The sequence below is a fragment of the Parasteatoda tepidariorum genome, chromosome 7, assembly GCF_982258835.1.
Source record: "Parasteatoda tepidariorum strain Cologne lab strain chromosome 7, Ptep-v5.0, whole genome shotgun sequence".
Lineage (NCBI taxonomy): Eukaryota > Metazoa > Arthropoda > Arachnida > Araneae > Theridiidae > Parasteatoda > Parasteatoda tepidariorum.
In genome coordinates, this window is record NC_141761.1 from 34,055,890 (window position 1) to 34,077,292 (window position 21,403).

Below are 21,403 nucleotides of genomic sequence, written 5' to 3' on the forward strand. Positions count from 1 at the left end.
TATCCTCTAATAATTTCTTTTTAAATCAACTAAAAATGATGAATTATAGTTTTTGTAACATTCAGTAGAATAATTGTAATATATAACAAATTACTTGTCGTTAAGAAACAAATTATTACAAAGTTCTCGATTGCAGGGGAAAGAGGTGTGATACGTGACAAACAATTTTGTTGAGATATACGAGTATTAAAATAAGTCTTCTTACATTTAAAAATATATTTTTGTAATTGATGAGCAATAAAAAGTCACGTTGATTTTTTTTCGCTTTAATAGAGTTCCATTGAAATTTTTTCGAGTTTATTACGCTTATTTCGAATCTTTTTACCGATCTAAACACATTAATATTTCTTATTTTTCAATTCATGATTTTTTTCATTTTGTCCAATTCACACGGTTCTCAGCAGATCCCCGAAGTGCTCGACTTCGCACGCAGGTCGTCGGGCTACCGAAGCGGGGGTGACATCCCCTCCGCAGAGGATCAATATTGGGATGGCATGTCTTCGGATCATCCTCCGGGATGTTTCCCAGACCGTCGCCAATAGCCCACTGTGCAGTTCTAGTGCGACGTAAATTAACAACAAGATCCCCGAAGTCAAGCATCACTGACTGCGATCAGTGTGTGGATGGGTGACCACTTGGATTGCTCTGCGTAGGGACCTAGGGTGTGGGTATTGGTCCTCGTTAAACTGTTCTACCGTAAAGTGCTCGACTTCGCGTGCAGGTCGTCGGGCTACCGAAGTGGGGGTGCCATCCCCTCTGTAGAGGATCAAAAATGTGATGGCATGTCTTCGGATTATCCTCAGGGATGTTTTCCAGACCGTCGCCAATAACCCATCATGCAGCTCTAGTGCGACGTAAATTAACTACAACAACAACAATTTTGTCCAATTCATTTTTCATGTTATTATTCTTAAAGTCGGTATTTCATGCTCTTCAATAAAATTCCCCAGCATGCTTTCTTGCGCTTTAAATACAGTTGAAATTTTGATGTAGAAATTTCTTTCACAATATGTCATATTGCATAAAAATAGTTATATCAAGTAAGAAACCTTTTACAATAAACTATTCTTTAAAAATTTCGATCGGTAAAATTTCAAAATTAAATTCATTATAATAATTAGTAAGTGAGAAAAATAGTTCTAAACATTACTTGCTTTTTCATCCAGGCATTCCATTTCAAAATGGCGCATGGAAAAATTTGCGTTTTAATTTTAGACATTCAGAAGTCAATTGAAAACAAATTATCCCGAGAGCATTCCCAGACAGTTATTTGCATTCCAGTTTCATAATTTAAATCTCAATTATCATTTTTACAACAGCAATTTATTTTCTCTAATTTACATCATGCCTTTGAGTTCAGGAGAACTGGTAGCGTTAATTAGTTGACTCTGATAAATTAGTTTCGAAGAGAAATGACATAAAATGTCAGACAAAGCTTAGTTTAAAATTTTTAGCATAATTATGCTGTCTGTAGAAGTCTGTCTCATAAACTTTTTGGAGGTAATGTTGCGTTAGAACGAAATTTCAAAGCTCATTTTGAATTTTCTCATTAGTATTGTTCTTAACGTTTTTAACAGTAAATTTTTAATAAAAAAATGTCCTGTATAGGTATTTTTTTACTTATATACTTGTGAAACTATTATATCAGAATTATAAATTATAACTGAATGGATTCTAAAGATTTAATGAATAGCCTACAGGTTTAATTACAATAGAAAGGTCATTAAAATCACTTGATTAAAGTATTCAATTGAAAATAACTATGTGAGGCTTTTATTTAGAGAGCTATTTGTGACGATCTCTGAAAGATATCTACAATCTCATGTTGCAATAATTTAGAGTGTACTAAAGACTATGCTATCAATGGTTTATTTTCAGAGCTGAAAGTTAAATTAGAAAGAAAAGAATTCTTTTAGAAAAAAAACTAAGCATCTCAAACAAACAAGCTTTAAAGTTAACTAATTTTTATAATGTAAAATTAAATTCGAAACGATCGGTTAATTTTCAAGAAAATGATCATAAAGGTGCCTATTTTTCTTCTGACATCCAAACATCCTATGCTGATATCTAGTTTAAAATAAACTATCTACAATTACCTTAAAAATATCCTGGTACTGCCATCTGGTGTGTAAAATGAGAAATAAAATGCTTTCCGGGCAAAAGAAATTAATTAGTTTTATTCTTATTAGCTCGTTACTACTGAAAACTCCAGCCCAGAAATATGACGGGAGCGAAAAATAGAGGGTGAAACCTCACTCCGTCATTTTCACGGGAGCTGGAAGGAAAGGGTTAAGCAAAAAACAAATAAAATTCTAAGTAGTTCTATCGTTCATAATTGGTAAATTTGTTTTTACACATAATTATATCAGTAGGCGTCATTTTTATTGACGCTTAAGTTTATCCTTCGCTCCGATTTTCATGAAAAACCAAGAAAATAACACTGACTAAAATTAATATCGTTTGCGAAAAGTAATATACCTTCGATAACGTTTTGAAGTCAATGGAGGTTATCCCTAAGAACTACCAATTTCCAGTATTGACCATTTTAATGTGGAGCCGAGAGGTTTTACTGTATTATAATGATATATTTCGTGATTATTAAAACAGCATCAATACTAAGCAGTTTTAACACCTATACTTTGGAAGTAAGTGTTTTTCGGCCCATGAAAAGGGATATGTACTTGAGAAAATTTTAACTATCATGAGTTAGCATCGAGCAATAGCATCATGACCAAGGATGCTAAATACATTTTATCTCTATTCTAATGGGATAAACTACAAATAATGAATTTTGGTAGCTTTGATAACGTTGTTGTTGTTAATTTACGTCACACTAGAGCTGCACAATGGGCTATTGGCGACGGTCTGGGAAACATCCCGGAGGATGATCCGAAGACATGCCATCACAATTTTGATCCTCTGCGGAGGGGATGGCACCCCCGACTTGCGCGCGAAGTCGAGCGCTTTACGGTAGCACAGTTTAACGAGGACCAATACCGCGCACCCTCGATCCCTACGCAGACTGATCCAAGTGGTCACCCACCCGCACACTGACCGTAGCCAGTGGTGCTTGACTTCGGTGTTCTGCTGGGAACCGTATCTTAACGATCAGTCCACTGCGGGACCTTTAATAACGTAAAGCCACCAAAAAGAGCAACAGATAATATTATATAAAAAAAATTAAATTAGTTTAACTTCATTAATTGAAAAACTTAGTGGAAGAACCAGGTAAGGGGCATTTTCAGAACGAAAAAAGATGTTGTATCCGAACTATTTTATTACCAATTTATTAGCAGGCGAGACAAATAGTTCTTTGCTTTTTTTATTTACCTCTGCCCAATTTAAAATAAAAAATCGTGCAAGCATACTTAAAACTGATGTGGATCAGTTATGTTAAGAGTTAAGATTAAAGTAAACAGTCCAAAAAGCAAAACACTTCTGTTATATTAATTGTGTCGGTATATGCCTTTCAGTTTTGAGTATTGAGCATGATTTCGTTTTTTTTTCCGTACTGATATATTGATTCCTTACTTTTATTTTATTCAACCCGTACGAAGAACGTGTACTCAGCTAGAATTCTGTAAAATTATCAAACTATGATAGTGTTATGGAAAAACTTAAATTGACAATTTACCAAGTGCTTAACTAATATATAATCCAAAGATTTAAATGACATAATTAGGTTGTTGTTGACGCATACCTGTTTAGGCAGAGGGGGTGCGATTGTTCTAGTTTTCCAGTGGCGCCATCTATGGCCAAGAATTCGACTTCTGCCACACCATACGTCCCACCCGTTTATAGGGTGGAACCATTAATACATCCATTCAATCATTCACAGATCGTAATTTTGACCTGAACCAAAGAACGATCGATCTCCAATCCAGTACCCCCAGAGGTATTGATTTGTTATGGGAGCATAGAGGACTTTTGCGACTCGACAGATTTAACGCGCATCAGTCACTTTACTACACGGGGAGACTTCGCCCGGCGGGGTTCGAACCCATGAACTCTCGGACGTGGGCCCAGCGCCCTACCGACCAGGCTAACATAATTGGGTGTAGTGCTGATATGTAAGTCAAAAATCCTTTACCTTCATTTGTTACCGAACTGTGAAAAATAAAAATAAAATAATAATTTTTAAAAAAAAATGTTTTCAAAGTGGACTCACTTAAAAAGAGAAAATAATTTAACTTTTGTCACACCGCAAACGTAAGGCATCTCTTTTAAAAGACACAGTAAAAAAAGTCATGGTATTAAAAGTCATGATCTCAACGTGTTTATTTTTATTTATTTTTTGTTTTAATTCTCACAAAAGCAAATTATTTGTTATATTTTTAGTCTATTTAAAAAGAATAGTTTTCCAATTTTATTTTCGTCCGTCTTGTCTTATGTTGCAAAGTGGTCGCATTTTGATAACAAATAAATTTTGTTTGCATCATTTTGGAAAGAAATTGTACTTTTATTAATGCCTGGTATAGAGCTCCAGTTAAAATTTGAGCTCTCTAGATAGTTGAAAAATTTTGAAAACATTAATTGAAAATTAAATCTGTTTGGTGATATAAATTCTGCTTATTCTGGCAAAGATAATTTGGAACTTGTATTTTTATCCATCAAAAAGCTCCAATTCAGCGTTTAGCACCCTAACTAATCGGAAAATTATCAAACGTTTAATTGACAAATTCCCAACGACGATAAAATGTTAACGAATTCTTCTTGTATCAAGTAGGAAATAATTGAAACTTACTTCAGTTGAGATCTGTGTACTCTAGGGCTTTCCTCAGTGAACTGATCGCAAAAGATACTGTTCTCTATGGAACATAGTAGTCAACCATTACTGGATGTGGTCAGTAAGCGGGTGGGTGACCACTTTGATCAACCTTCGTCGGAACCGAGGGTTCGTAGTATCGGTCCTCGTTAAACTGTTCTACCGTAACTTAACTTCGCGAGCAGGTCGTTAGGCTACCAAAGCGGGGGAGCCATCTACTCTGCAGAAGATCAAAATATCTTCGGATCATCTTTAGGGATGTTTCTCGAACCGTCGCCAATATCCCATGGTTCAGCTCTAGTGCGACATAAATAAAGTACCAACATGAGTGCTCTAGTAAATTGGAAAATGATCGAAATCTCAATTAAATTATGCCACTCTTGCAGACACGAAAAAGAGTTAATAAAAAGGTACTAAGATATATTTTTTATTGTACTTTCCACTTGAAGCGCCATTGATTTCCCAGAAGTGTTTTGGTTCTGTGAATAAAATTTAAGTTTTTATATTTTGTTGAGATCAAAATTATAAATTTGAGTACTTACTTGAGAGTGAGTATCACTGACAAATCTGTGAATGAGTGAGGTCTTACCACATCGACTATCACCAACGAGAACAATCTTGCACGAGCACTCCTCCATGCACTACTCAATGCATTGCTCTAATTCACGTAACACACCTGAAATCAAATAGAACAACTTATTAAAATTAGCCCTTTCATAAGGTCATTCTTTTTAGTAATGCCATGTTAAAATATTTTTTGAATTAAGGATTGAGTTTGATTTATAAAAGATTCATTTAGAATATTGCCTAAAAATAATTCGAATAATGAGACTGTTTTTTTTTTTAAATTTTTTTTTATATATGTAAATTTTTACATACATATAAGGGGGAATGAGAGTTTTAAAATTTTATCTTCTGTAAAGAATTGGCTCATATGCTAATGAATAACTGAATTTATGCACTCTGTCTTGATAACTACAAATAAACTTGATATGAAAAATAATCCAAAGAACGAAAGCACAAAGAGACGAAGCTTCACAGTGCTACTCTCTATTCTTGATCGCACACGGTAACTTTGACTGTTGCCTACATTTATGTAAACAAAGCCCTTCATTGTTTGTTTTCTTCTATTTTACGAATTTTTTTATTTATTTTGTATTTCTTCACATCGGCGTTTAAAAATTGAAAATGGCAGGTAGGTGCTTTACGTCGCACTAGAGCTGCACGCTGGATTAATGGCGACAGTCTGGGAAGTATCCTTGAGGATAATCCGAAGACATCCTCTGCTGAGGTGATAGCCAAGTTGCTTTGGTAGCCCAACGACCAGCACTCAAAGGGAAGCACTTACGGTAAAACAGTTTAACGAGGACTGATATCGGGCACCCTCTGCCCCAGCGCAGGCTGATCAGAGCTGTCACCCACTTGTTATTGACCGCCACCAGTGATGCTTGACTTCGATGTTCTGCTGTAAATCGTGTCTTTAAGATCAATACACTGCGGGACATGGTAAGTATACTTGTCACCTCTTAGTGAAGAGTAAAAACACTTAGAAATGCATGCAAAAAAAAGCTGATTCTTCCATCTTCATAATGGTTTTCTAGCATTAAACACTGTAGTCCAATTATAGAAAGAAAACGATTTTTCTTCGCGGAATTCACTTTGATGCAGGAGTGTCATGGTATTGAAAAACTATCATTAGTTAGAAGATTTTTGCCTGTCTACTATTACATACGTTTAGAATGTATTTACCGTAATGAAAAAAAAACGCCCCCCGTTTACTTCATTAAACGGGGTTGTATACGTAAATAGTTTAAATGAAGAACTAGAACCATGATTGGGAACAAACGGGAGACAAACTATATTTAAATCTCTACAAATGAAAAATGCAAAAAAAAATAATAATAATAATAATGTCGTAAAATTATTTCATTATAAACATTTGTGCTTTGCATCACATGACTTATTCGAAGCTTCAAAATATTCAGTTCTCGCAATACATGTCCCTTTCTTAAAAATATCTATTTGTGTATTTTGGGAAAGTAATAAAACAATTTAATTAGTAACATTCTCAACGTACTACCCCTTTTTTTACTGCTGGCTGATAATATTGTGGGGGAGATAATTTGGTGTTTTAAAGGTTAAGGTGTTAGTATGTAACTGTTAAAGGCAGCAATCACCTCTCTTTTTACGAAAGTATGAAAAATTCTCAATTCAACTGAAATATTAGGTGGACCGGAAAGTAACGTGGTTGCGTTGCATTTGATAATTGTTTTCCAGATTTTATTTTTAATCAATAATGTATGCACCTTCGTTAGCAAAAACCTTTCAATATCGGATCGAAAAGGAATTGAAATGGATCGAGAAAGAAAAATAATTGTTTTTTAAGAATAACGAATATTTAATGAGACGAAATGACATTAGTTACCGGTCCGCCTAATATATTTACATAAATAATCGTGACTAATTATTCTAGCTTTCTGGACTTTTTGTGCCTAAAATAATTCAAATAGAAATATAAAAACAATTCAAAAATTAAATATTACCTGTTGGTACACAAAACTCAAGCATGCCTGCACAGTTTCTTTTTAAAATTTTTTATAAGAACGGGACTTTTAAATAGGTACACTGTGAAAAAAAATTATTGAAGTTTGAACCATAATAATCAGCAAATTCTCTATGACTTTTAATGAGGTGTAGCATTGAACCATAGTACCGTGTAATCAAGTATGAGAAGCATGAAAATATGGTTCAATTAAACATCATAGTTTTATCATACGTGCTGCAGCAATTTTTAAATAATATGATTAAGCGCTCCATCATACACTTTGAGAGAATCTTTGTTTGAATATGAAAAAGAGTCTTTGTTTTAATATAGATAATTATTATTATTTTTTAGAAGAAAAAATGTAATGAAACTGTTTTTTAACTAGTTGGTAATTTTTTTTAAAATTCCTTTTCTGTTAACATATTTTATACAACACTTATATCCAAAATGTCATCGAATAGTTTAGAATATTCCTCTTAATCTAGTAGAGTTGTAGTTTTTTCTTTTTAAATTTAGTTGCTTGGTGCTCGTAAAAAATTATAATACTTTCTTCATTAAATTCAACAAATATAATAATTCCTTTCCCTTACAACTCATTAAAATGTTAGAAATAAATAATTTTTTAAAAAAATTTTAATGCATAAACCAGAAAGAAATATCTGTTCATTTTCGAAGAGAAATGAAAAATTTTCTTTCAAAAGAAAAACCATTTTTCTAAACACTTTTCCTTTACAAACTAAATCCTCCTCAAAAATTTTGTTACCATATCCTAACATAAACTACGATTTTTTTTCTAAAACAGGAAACACTTTCCACAGCATTCTACAAGCATCAATCAAATCGCCATTTTTAGTCGTAAAAGTATGCTTAGGAGGAGTCAAAAGTGCTCCTTCTTTTATCCTAAATTGCCAAATATGCGCCAAAATGTAACACGTTATCGTTCATTCTCTTACCTTAAAAGACAAGCCAAAGTAAAATTTTTTGCGGAAACTTTTTTATTTTGCTCAGAACTTAGGATCAATAAAAAAAATGAAGCCAATGTTTCTAAAGCATCTATTTAAACCAGCATAAGGTTTGATGGATGATGCTCATAAGATCGTCACAAAATTCAAAATCCTGTTTCGTTTTTTATTTCCAAAAAAAAAAAAATTACAGCTCTTCTAATCTTCTAAATGTAACTAATAAATTATTATTCCGTTTTCGATTTAAACTTATTAGAATCTTCACGATAAAGAAAGGATTGAAACTTTTGTCACGTGGATCACGAAATGATTGAATTATTGACTATTAGTTGGTTTGAAATGCACTGACACACTTTTTAGGAAAATGTGCATACAATGCTGTATGAAGGTCTTTAATATCTTATAACATTAAAACAACTTCATTTTTTTATCTGTTCTTCATCTAAAAAGAATACTTTAGTATTCGTAACAAGAGTGGATGAACTAATTCATCAAAGAACTAATTCATCAAGAACTAATTCATCAAAATATTTTGCTGACCGAAGTCCATTTTGAGCCACCATTTTTTTGTCAAACGGTTTACAGATGAATTGCATTTAACCCCTTAACGATCGGTTAATTTTCTAGAAAACCGTCATAAAAGTGCCTATTTGTTTTCTGACATCCAAACATCTTGTGCTGATCTACTTTAAAATAAACTATCTACAATTTCCTTAAATATGTCCTGGTACTGCCATCTGGTGAGTAAAATGATAAATAAAATTTTTTCCGGGCAAAAGAAATGAATTAGTTTTATACTTATTGGCGCGTTACTACTGAACACTCCAGTCCGGAAAATTCACGGGAGTGAGAAATAGAGGGCGAAACATCCCCCCGTCATTTTCACGAGAGTGAGAAGGAAGGGGTTAACCCTTTAACGGACCCTTTATTTCTAGTAAAGGTAAATTAAAGTATTTTTGGAATTGAAATTTTTTTAAGAACAGTAATTGACATATAAAAAAAAACTCATTTACTTTATAAAAATGCCTTTTTTTTGGTGGTAAATATATTTAACATGACCTATTAGGAACTTACTGACTTTTATTTTTCTTCATTTATAAAATAGTTTCCTTAAATGCTACAAACTTCAACAGTAATTATGTATTTTATAACTTTTATACGTTTTTTAAAAGTGACAAATGGTTACCAATTTTATTCAAACTCACTTCAAGGAAGCTGAAGCTATTGAAAAATGGAAACCTAAATTAAAAGTGGTAAAACGTGGTGGTAAGTATACTTACCACGGCCTTCAAAAGGGTTAATTAAGTCAATGAAGGGCATTGAATCATAATAATTAATCTCATTGAAGATAATAAGCAAAAAGATCTGCTCTACATGATTTTTCTAACGATGTTTTTTCAACGCTATGAAGCTTTTCATAGCTATAAAGAATTGAAACCGATGGTAATTAAAGTAAGATTTCGAATTAAAAAGGATTTTAATGCCTTTCTTAAATTTTTCAACACTTGTCATTATTTTTCCATTTATATTTATCAATTCCTTATAGCTATTATATAGCCCTTAATTTATTTCTAAATTTTTATGTACAACTACTATTTTGTCTTTTATTAATCTTTACTAAATTTTAATGAGCAACGCTTCTTATAATTCTTTTTTTTTAAGATTCAGAATATCACTACTTTGAATTTTAAAATTGATATTCCGTACTAAATTAATGCTTAAAAGAGCTATGGGCAATATTTTCATTTAATATTATTTGCTTTTTTTGCGCATATATGAATTTAAATTGGGAAAAAGTAAAATGTTTATTTACTTTTATAGTTGCAAAAAAAAAAACTACTTATTTGTGATGCCACGTGAGAAGGAGTAATATGAGTTTTTTCTTCTTTGTATAAAAGCTAAATAAATGTAATACATTCACTAATTAGTTTCTTTAAATTGTTGTTTAAAAGGGAAACTTGAAAATATTATAATGATTTATTTAGTTGCAATTGAAAAAAAAAATCATATTTTCTGTCACGTGCTGGACAGCTGTTCTATGTAAGTTAAATTGATTATTTCTAAAATGTAAAATTATTTCCCTATTATTTAAGAGTAAAATTAATCAATAAAAATATATTCTTTTTCTGGAAGTTGATCAAGTTGATAAAATAAAGTTTAATAGCTCAAACATGATGTCAAATATTTAGATTCAGATGCACGCGTTTGTTATTTCCGAAAAGCAATATCTGTCCCCTGTTGCGAAGTAACAAGGACAAGTTTTGTAAAAACTACTTGAACTTCAGTTAATTTGAAATGTTAACTGTTGAATAAAAAGAATTTTGGTTTAGGAAAAGAAAGATTACTTTTTTTATACATTTTGTTCTCACATCTCGAGAAATGACACAAAAATCTCTGTCATGTAATAAATCAGATTTAAATAAATTAGATTTTCATTTATTTCTTTTCTACAATACGCCAAATAAGGAGTCTATTTATTCATTTTTACACGATTCCCCGTTTCTCCTTCGCTTCGCTTTAACTTTCTTTGCCTTCTTCCTCTGTGTTGACGTATGCCTGTTTAGGTAGAGGGGGTGCGATTGTTCTTGTTTTCCAGTGGCGCCATCTATGGCCACGAATTCGACTTCTGCCACACCATACGTCGCACCTGTTTATAGGGCGGACCCATTCATACATTCATCCACAGATCGTAATTTTGATCTGAATCAGAGAAGGATCGATCTCCAATCCAGTACCTCCAGAGGTATTTATTTGTTATGGGGAACATGGAGGACTTTTGCGACTCGACAGATTTAACGTGCATCAGTCACTTTACTACACGGGGGGGTCTTCGGCAGTCGGGGTTCGAACCCACGAACTGTCGGGCATGTGCTCAGCGCCCTACCGACCAGGCTATCACGGTCCGCCTTCTTCCTCTAATCACTGGAACAAAGTCTAATGGCGAGCTTAGCTCTCACTTTACGCACCAACTTGTGATGGGAGAACTTTAACAAAACTGCTGCGGTATTATTAATATTACTTATCTCGGATTGTTTTTAAGGAATCAGTATTAATGAACAGTAAAAAAGTGTACTGCATCCGCAATCAGGAGCCTTCGTGATAATCCTTTTTTTTTATCCTCTACCGAGAAATAAAAAGTTGTTTTTTTCTAATTTATAGATTATTTCACTTATCTAAAATTGTTTTCACTCCTTAATTTATAGTTTTCAGTTTCTATTAGTTGTTTTTACTTATCTATGAGTTATTTTCACTTTTCTATTACCTGTTTTCATTTATCTCAAAGTTATTTTTACTTATCCATTTGTTGTTTTCAATGTATCAAAGATTTATTTTCACTTATCTCTATTAGTTGTTTTCACTGAGTTAAGATTTATTTTTACTTATCTATATAGTTGTTTTCGCTATTGTATTATTTGTTTTCAGTTATCTATGAGTAGTTTTCACTTATCTATGAGTTGTTTTCACCTACTTATGATTTTTTTTACTTACCTAAGAATTGACTTCAGATTTCACATTTTAGAAATACGGTTGCCTGGGGCACTTTTCAGTAGCATTAAACTAAGCACAGATATAAGAATTCATGTTTCTTATTTACGTTTCATAGCATTAATTTAATAGTTAATAAAATTTTGGCACATAATCTTGTCGCAATGTTTTTTTTTTTTTTTTTTTTTTTTTTTTTTTTTTTTTTTTTTTTGCAATTTATTTAGTTGTTATTTTATGTTTTTTAGTTATTGCGAGTGCTTATTGAGGTATCACAAATAAAATGAATTTATATTTAAACTGAAGGATGTGCATATAAAAAACGAAATCCAAATATTTCAAACTGTTTTTTTAAAAAAATTGTTTTGAGCATCAGCTATTCAACAGGCAAGCCTCAGAACCTCAAATAATTTTGACGGTATCATACTTCGAAATATGAGAAAGTTTAAACTTAAACAAAACTTATTTCAAACATAAAATATTGTTTCATTTGGGTCGAATATGCTAGATGCTTATTAAATGCTTTCAAATAAAGATTTAAGAGAATGCGAAGGTTTCAGAGATTAATATGTAATTTAACAGTTCGTCTGCAACTTCCGAGCAAGCTGGCGACGCTGCAAATATTCGAGTTTCAACAGCTGCACATTGTTTTGATGCATTGCTTCGTTAAAATGGAAAATAATGTAGATTGCTATCTGTTTTGAAAAGCCTATTTTGTCATGAAAGACGAAAAGACTTTTATACATATATTACAAGAATTTCTCCTGGACGGTTTTCGAACAAATACATTCGATAGTAAGAAAGGAACAACGAACATAACTCAAACTTTTTGACAGTTCTCCGAGATCGAATGCGCGATATGAAACAGCTAAGGTAAGAAGTTTCCTTCCCGTATTTCGGTAACGCCGCTTGAATTACTTAACGATTGAAACTTTCGCAGACTCTATTGTCTTTTTTATTATACTCAAGACAAGTTTTGTGGAGACGCGCTGAAATTATTACATATTTTATCGATTTTCTTACAGACATTCAAATTATAATTTTAGAAGAGGGGAATGACTATATTTTTTTTACCAAAATAGATTTTGGTAAAATTATATATTCCGACTAGCGACCATGGGTGTGTGTTCAGTGTTCCAATTAAAATAATTAAAAGATTATTTTTAAAGTTAGTGTGCAATTAATTTCTGAAAACAAAACTCATTAAGAAAATCACAAAATCTCCCTGGAGTCGGCATGGCGTTATACTTCGACCATATCAAGATTTTTACATTTTTTCATTTGAATTCTTGCAAAATATTCTCTTTCTGAAGAATCTTGCAACCATTTCTTTTTCAGAATTCTAATACTTAGAACTTATAAGACTTATAATTAGAAGACGCGCTGAGAATGGGAGTTCTTTCATATTTTTATGGCTGTGCCCTATTCTAACATCCCTGTTGTGGATTAACCTCAATATATATATATATATATATATATATATATATATATATATATATATATATATATATATATATATATATATATATATATATATATATATATATATATATATATATATATAGGAAGGGAAATAATAATTAAAAAAACAACAAACAGCTGATTAAAAAAAAAGGATGTAATTGATTTTAAAAAAACCGGAGAAAAAAGATATAATCTTTTCATCAGCCCACACGATTATATCCGCAAAAAAAGAGTGCTTTCTGATATTGTATCAATATAGCCAAAGCAAAATATATTAATACAATAGTGTGAGGAGCACTCAAAAAAATTTTTTACAAAAATTACAACAAATAAAATAGAGCACAAAAAGTAAAAATAGCACGTCAAAACAGAAAATAAAAATAAAAAACAGTATAAAACAAAAACTATAAAGCGAGTAGCGAAATCAGATGTACTTACATTAACGGGAAATTTTTCGAGAATGATTTAAAAATATTTTCGCAACAAGATTGCCAGATTACAAAATATGAAAACAAAAGCCTCAAATTGAGTGTAACTAGAGGGGTTTTGTTTTAAAGTGCCGTTCTTACTGCATAGCTGAAGTGATTTGTTATGCTGTGCATTGATTCTTTAGTTACCAAGGATAGGCCCGAAATGGATGTGCGCAAGGTAATATTATACTGGATAATTTAAAAAAGTCGATCATAAAAAATTTTAGAAAATAAATATTTATTTAAGAAAAAATATAAAATAGAAAAAAGAAACATAAATTGCGTGTTTTGCAATTAATTTTAGCCACGCATTTGCCGGAAATGGATTTGCACATGGAAAAGTTATAAAAATTAACAAATATTTATTTATTTTGTTTTATATATATATACATATATCGTGTTTCAATGTAGGAAAAATTACTCCTGGTCTGAAAGCTACATTTCTTCAAAAAGCAAGCTGCTATATTTTTTTAATTTTAAGCTATGTTTAGCTATATATAATCTTTCTTTGAACTATGATCAATGAAACGATCATAAAAAAACTGATTTGTATGAGTAAATTAAATGGCCTAAGTTACATTTAATTAATATATCATTTTAAAATAAAACTGCTACTTAACTTATACCATAATTTTATGACCATCATATTAATAGCTATACCATCGTTTAACACACTGAAGCTACAGCAACAAAAAAAAAATTATTAGTTCTCCCGATTCCCTTAGTAAATTAACTAGATTGTAAATTTAATCATAACCTCCCGGAAAATAATGTTTTTGACATAATTTATTTTACCTCCCGTTAAAGCAATAATAAATAAATCAACACAAATTTGGTTGATAATTTCTTAAAACATTTACTTAAAAGTAGTTTTCTCTAGAAAACAGAAAAGATTTTTAAATTAAAAAAATTGTGTACAGCTAATACTTAAGTACGTGCAAGTAAGAATTATATTTAAGAAAAAAAAATCTCACTTATTTTTGGATTTTAATTGTTTTTTAAAATTGCAAAATGAGTTCAGAAATCTAATACGTTTTTTTTTTTTTTTTTTGTGATACGTTTTGATGCGTTTTAGTAGTTTTTCATCCTATGAAAATATTTTATTACTCATCTTTTATGTCATTTATCAAATAATGTTATCATTTATATTATGATATGTTATAATAATGGTGTTATCATTTATATATACATGTTACCGGCAAAGTATGAAACGCCGGCATTATATATAATGCCTGACGTTTTTAGGCAAAGTATGAAATATGAGAAGTATTACATACTTTCCCTAGGCATCATATAAAATGCCTAGGCATTCTATATAATGCCGGATGCTACTTAGGCAAAGTATGAAATAAACGTCCTGGTGAGGTTATTATGTAAATGATGTGCATGTTACAGTGAATGACCGAAATCGATGGTTGTTGACTTTCACTGGTAAATGTTGACAATCACATAGTCGCTTTGGTGAATGTCCGAAATATTTATTACATTCGATTTGACATAAATTTATTCGTGGATATAATTACATTTATTCGATATTTTAATACTTACTGACGATAGATTAGAAGAAGCGTCAGTGTTTGGAGTATCGGGCAAATGTATACCGGGCAGTGGCACTTGACCTTAAAAAAACATCAGTGTAGAGTATACCGGGCAAAAATGTCAAGGGCAATGACACTTAACCTTAAAAAATATTAGTGTGGGGTATACAGGGAAATGGCACTTGACCTTAAAAAAACATCAGTGTAGGGTATACCGGGCAAATGTATACCGGGCAGTGACGCTTAGCTAGACCTAGTATGACTAGACCTTTGGTAAAAGTCTGAAATATATACTAGGTCTAGTTAAGTGCCATTTCCCGGTATACATTGCCCGGTATATCCTACACTGATATTTTTTTTAAATGCACATCATTTACATAATAACCTCATCAGGACGTTTATTTCATACTTTGCCTAGATACCATCCGGCATTATATAGAATGCCTAGGCAATGTGTGAAATATAAATCATTTCATACTTTATATAATGCCTAGGCATTATATGTAATGCCGGATATCATACTTTGCCGGTAACATATATATCATTAATTTTGTCATTTATTTATTTAGAACATTTTTTATATGTCATTCACTGTTCCACAAAATTTTTAAAAGTAATTTAAACATGACCTTAAAATATAAAATCTTTAACTCTCAACTTTTTTCAATTAGATTGTGATATATGACTTAGTGATAATGTTTTTCATTGATTATGAAATATTGGAGACTTTTTCCCCATGATCATTATTTGTATTATTATTAATTAAAACAATAAGTCCAAAAACAATAAGTCCATCGTCATGCCAGATCTGTATGAAGTTTGTGGTATTTATTATGGATACGTAGTTTTATAAAAAAATAATTCTGAAGACAAAAGTTAAAATTAGAACACCTTTCTTTAAAGTTTTCAAATATTAAAATAAAGTGATGAAAGGTTTGCGAGCATTTTTGCATGTTCCTTAAATAATATATTTTACAAAAAAAATTCAAAATAGTACACACAATTTTTTTAAATTTTAAAACTGGGTGACCGGCCACTTTAAAATACTGAATTTTTAAAATATATTTTTATCTGCAAATAGGATAGTATATTTTAAGATGTAAATTGAATTTAAAATTATTGTGAAATAATAATAAAAAAATTTCGTTTCTATCTAAATTTTAAACTTTTATCTCCTAACTTTTCTAAGCCATCTTTCCTTAAAGCACAAAATCAAGGAAATAGACTAAATCTTTTAACTTCATAAGAATTTTTGAAAATGTAAATTTAATTCGAATGTAATTTATTTTCAAAGCAATTTCAAATATATTTGAAAAATAAACAAAACTTTCATTTTTTATTTTGATATCCTAATTCCTTCTAAGTTATTCATTTCTTCGAAGCATTTTTTTATAAAAAAATAAATCTCTTCTTACTTTTTAGTAAGGATTTCTATTTTAAAGTATAAAAATATCTAGTTCCTTCAAAATATTTACCTAAGAGAAATTAATCTTCCACTTCTATGAAAACTTTCCTCACTTTCAATAATATTTTCTAATATTACATTTTCATCTTTTTAATAACTTCCCAGAAAATTAAAAAAAAAAAACTCTTTTTGAAAAACAAATTTTAAATAATTAATTTCATTTCATATTTAACCATTTTTTAAAGCTATAGCTTAAATATGCACATCATTTTTATAAAAGTTCTGTTGCATATTATTATTTGTGTATTTATTTTTTCTCCGAAGTTTATATTTGAAAAAGTATTTATAGCATTTTACAAACATTGTTATGACTTTCAATATGTTAATATCTTCTTAGTTTAATAGTCTCTATTTTCTTTCTTTCTATGCTTGTAAGGAAATTTCAATCTCTTACTAAACAAATAAAAATGATGAAGTTGGGGGAAAAAACGCTTGTTTTTAAAGTATTTATCATACACACATCATTCGCTCCTTTTAAGTCAAAGAATAGTTTGACAGGTACATTCAAGTGTTTGCCATTGGAAGCAAATTACTTGACACCTGTCTTTGTCGGACTTTTCTTTGGTACAGCCTGCGGCAGCACTCACCATGGGAAATCCGGAAAGGGGAAAAAAAGAAAATTCGATTTTGACTTGGAGCATTTTGTAAAATCAATACTTTTCGTCAAAAGTTCTGTAATGTTTGGAGAGGGATATTGTTCCCTACGGAGAGAAAAAGAAGGAGGTCGATTTAAGGAAGTAAAACGTGACAGCCAATTTTGGTCAATACAAGACTTTCTCATCAGGAAGTGTGCTGGAAATTGAAGGCATGGAATGAAATAAAAGAAAATATTTGCGTTTTATTCTTATCTTCCAAATCCAATACATGACTATAATTTATATTGGATTGTTCGGAAAGTTGTTTTAAATTTTTACCAACAGATGACTTAATTGCATTTTCTCACAGACCACATTATCATTCTATATTTTGGCCTCAGCAATATACGCAAAACCTGGTTCAACCATATTTTAACTATCCCAAATCAGCCCAGGTTTAATGCAGTCGCTCTCCTTAGACATGTAACAGGCCATGACTGTCTGGCCAAACACCTTTTTACTATAAACATTTTTGACTGTCCTAAATGCAAGCTTTGTCGCCTTGGGGAGGACATGGACTTGCCCCATATTTCCGTCTGTCCTGCGCTCATCTTCACGACTGTGTGTGGACGCTACTGGGAGGCTAGGGCCCGTGTGGGTTAAGCATGTCACTATGCATTCTATTCTATTTATCTCTTTTTGCCTTGTTTTTCTTGTTATTTTATCCTTTTTGTTCTTTTAAATTGGCCTGCCATTGGAAATAAAAAAATAAAAAATTATAAAGAAAAATTTGGCCTGCTTGTGAAAAAGTTCTATTGATTCTGCGCCGTAGTTTCTGGTCGACACCCTTTCATGTATGGAAAATGCGAAGCAGTATTTTGGACATAATTTATTTAGTTAGTATACAAAAGGTAAAAATGGTGTTCAAGTACGAACAAAAATATCTGATGTGTATGGAAAATTCGTATTAACACTACGCCAGTGCCAAAACTGGGTTTTTAAAATTTCAATCCAGCAATTCTGAAGTTTTAGATGCTTCACATTCTGGAAAGCCAGTAGAAGCTGATGAAGATACAGTAGAGATTAATTGACGTGAAAGGGCGGATAACAGCTTGAGATATCTCTGAGAGATTAAATATATTCCTTTTGAACGATGATGGTTGATTCAATCTTATTGGCTCCTCAGGAACTATTCATCCGATTTTGCTCAAATTTTGTATTTTGCCATACAAAGTTACATACTTTGAATTATGATACTTTAGTGATGTAAAAAATTTTATGCCTTACAATTCAAATTTTTTTCGACTATTATTATAAAATGTAATAAAATATAATTTTTTCTATTATTATTAAATAATATTAAAAAAATAATAAATATTTAACAAAATGCATATTTTGCATGGAGCTATCTTTGGATAAATGATTTTTATAAATGTGTGCAAAAATTTCTTGATTCGCTCAAATATTTTTCAAAATATGTCGAAATACGCAATAAGTTAATAATAAGGGGTCTGAACGTTTAATTGCTCTCCTGACCAAACTATTGGGACCATATTAGCCTGATTGCGGCTGCCCTCTATATTTTGGGGGTCAAAAATCCAAATCCGTTAAAAAAAAGGCATGTTTATTCAGAGAAATTATGTTTCTGTGTCTGATTTCGTAGCTTAAAATATCGTATGTACTTATTAATTGGCGTATTAAATGTCACCCCTTCGAGCCATTACGATTGATTCCTAGAACGTTAACATCCAATCATTAGAGCATCCAATCAAAAGTTATTAAGGGTGGACCGTTTTTTATTTTGCTCATTGTACATATTTTTTTAATCCTTATAAAAAAACATGATTATTGTGTATGCATACAAATTAATATTTAACAGGGGGAAAATGCTTTGGGAATTTGATAGATCACAGTGCAGGAAGCGAAAGTAATAAACAACGAGGCTGGTTTATTTGCTGGAGGAAACGTGGAGGGCTTAAAAAACAGACTTTTATTTGAAACGCCTGTCAGTTTTGACCTGAAATTAAACCTGTTTTGATGTTTATTATATCCGTCATCCTCTTCAGCAATTTATCAGATTTCAGTGGCGTTTTTATTTTATTTTCCTTTTAATATTTATCTGTGACCTCTCATGCATAACTTTTTTTTTCATGTTTTTTAGGTATTCTGAAAAATACATATAAGGGAATATTTTCACGAAACACCCTTTTATGTGTGCAAAATTAAAATTACAACTATTTAAAAACTGTTTTGCCTTTTATATTGACCTGTTTACCTTTAGGATAGTTAGTAGTGATTTAAGTCTTATAAAGTCAAACCCAGATAAAAGTCTTTAAACAAGCTGACATATACTCCTCTTAAATTATACGCCCATAATTTCAGAGACATACGGTTACAGTTAAAGGCATTATTAAAGCAGAACTTTCTCTTCTATCATACGAGAGAGTCCTAAAGGCAGACTGTATTTGACAACCCCCGTTGCCAACTCTCCGAATACATATAATTCGTAGTTGAGCAGATGGAGGGATCATTGGTAGGGAACGATAATATGAAATTTATCCTCGTCTTTAGTTTCGATCGAAATGGCTGCCAAATTTTGACTTGGCTTCAAATACCATTTCATATTAAATTGGGTAGAACCATTTTCACGAATGACGAGTTACTAAAGCTTGATCCTGGATGAAATGTCACTCCTATTCTTAAATTTATATTCTGGAAAGACGTGAAATATTTGCTGACTTCCCTGTTATTGATATAACTCAATTTATAGAATCCGGCTTTATAATATAGAATAAAGATATTTACTACAAATCGTTCAACCGAAGGCTTAGAGGGACTGGCTTTATAAAGTGTCATAAATACAAGCTTTATTTCGGGCTTTCTTTAAAATGAAACAGTATTATTAGAAGGTTTTATGTAAACTTAAGAGTCATTAAGCATTTATATCACTATGCATTATTTATAAATTTATATTCCATTAAAATTTGAAATAATTGCAATTAATTGCCTGGAGTAATTGAAATTAAATACAACTAGTGGGCTGCGCCCCCTGCTGGCTAACGCTCGCCAACCCCCGAAAATTGCTACGCTATCTTATATGCTTCGCTCGCTTCTAACTTAGGTACATTGCAAATACACAAAATTCTAAGAATTCAAAGCAATAATTCAAATCCATATAACAACTTTTTTTTTAAAAACAAATTACATCTTTTTAGTAAATACTAAGTCATTAAAATAAATTTGAATTCAAATAAATGACATGTAATTCATTAAACTTATTAGAAATGTGCTATAGTATAAAATCTTAAAGCGTAACAGCACGACTGAGACTCATTTTTCAATGAATAACTAATAACAATAATAAAACAAATAAATTCGTGATATAAATCAAAAATCGTCAAATAAATTCGTACTATATAAATTCGTGAAAAAAAGCGCTTTCGACAAAATACTAAAATAGAGATCTATCGACAAAGACTACTCACTTCTGCCTAGCTTAAGGTTATTTCAGTTTCCGTTTTTAAAAGCGCTATACGTTGAGCCACCTCTTTGGCACGTGGCATTTTTAGCGGCAATCATCGGTCGATTTTCTAGCATTGCCATTCGGAGAGTTGTAATGAGGTTTTTTTTGTCGCCGTGTAAGAGAAATATATATATAGATTGAGACATTGCAACAAATCATCGAACTAAAAAGTTATATACTAAATAGGGAGATGATTTTACATCGGTACACGTTCATGCCAACTACATTCGCCAAAATTCTAAAGGTTTTTTAACTTGAAAAGTTGAGTTAAACCCTTCGAGTTATACCCTTCAAAAAGGTCACTTTTGTAATGATTTTTTTAAAAGTTTGTTTTGGTAGCCAGCTGTTTGGTTATCACAAAAAATCATTCCCCAAAAAGGAATTTTAGCCAAAATTTTCTGGAAGAGAGAAGGCTTCATCACGAATTACCATTAACGAGAAATCCGATCTTTTAGTAGTCCAAACGTTATGACAACCTTTTTTTTATTTTCCCCCACTGAGTTTTTTTGTTCATTACGTCGGATTACTTAATTGGTTCTGGCGGAGGCCTTCTCTATTCTAGGAGGTGTTTTTCTAGCTTTATAAAGCATCAACTAGCTTTATATCAACTAGC

At 31.3% G+C, this 21,403-nt stretch overlaps 1 protein-coding gene across 2 annotated transcripts in view; it reads right to left on the reverse strand.

Moving 5' to 3' along the window:
- Positions 1 to 21,403, reverse strand: part of LOC107457525 (rho-related GTP-binding protein RhoE-like) — a 251,988-nt gene that overhangs the window by 85,501 nt on the left and 145,084 nt on the right. For both annotated transcript variants that reach the window (XR_015435433.1, XM_087167651.1), the window contains exon 2: positions 5,308 to 5,441. Coding sequence is in view for 1 of the 2 variants with exons in the window: in XM_087167651.1 (XP_087023777.1) it covers positions 5,308 to 5,403 (96 nt within the window). In the remaining variant the exon portion in view is untranslated. The remainder of the gene's footprint in view (positions 1 to 5,307; positions 5,442 to 21,403) is intronic.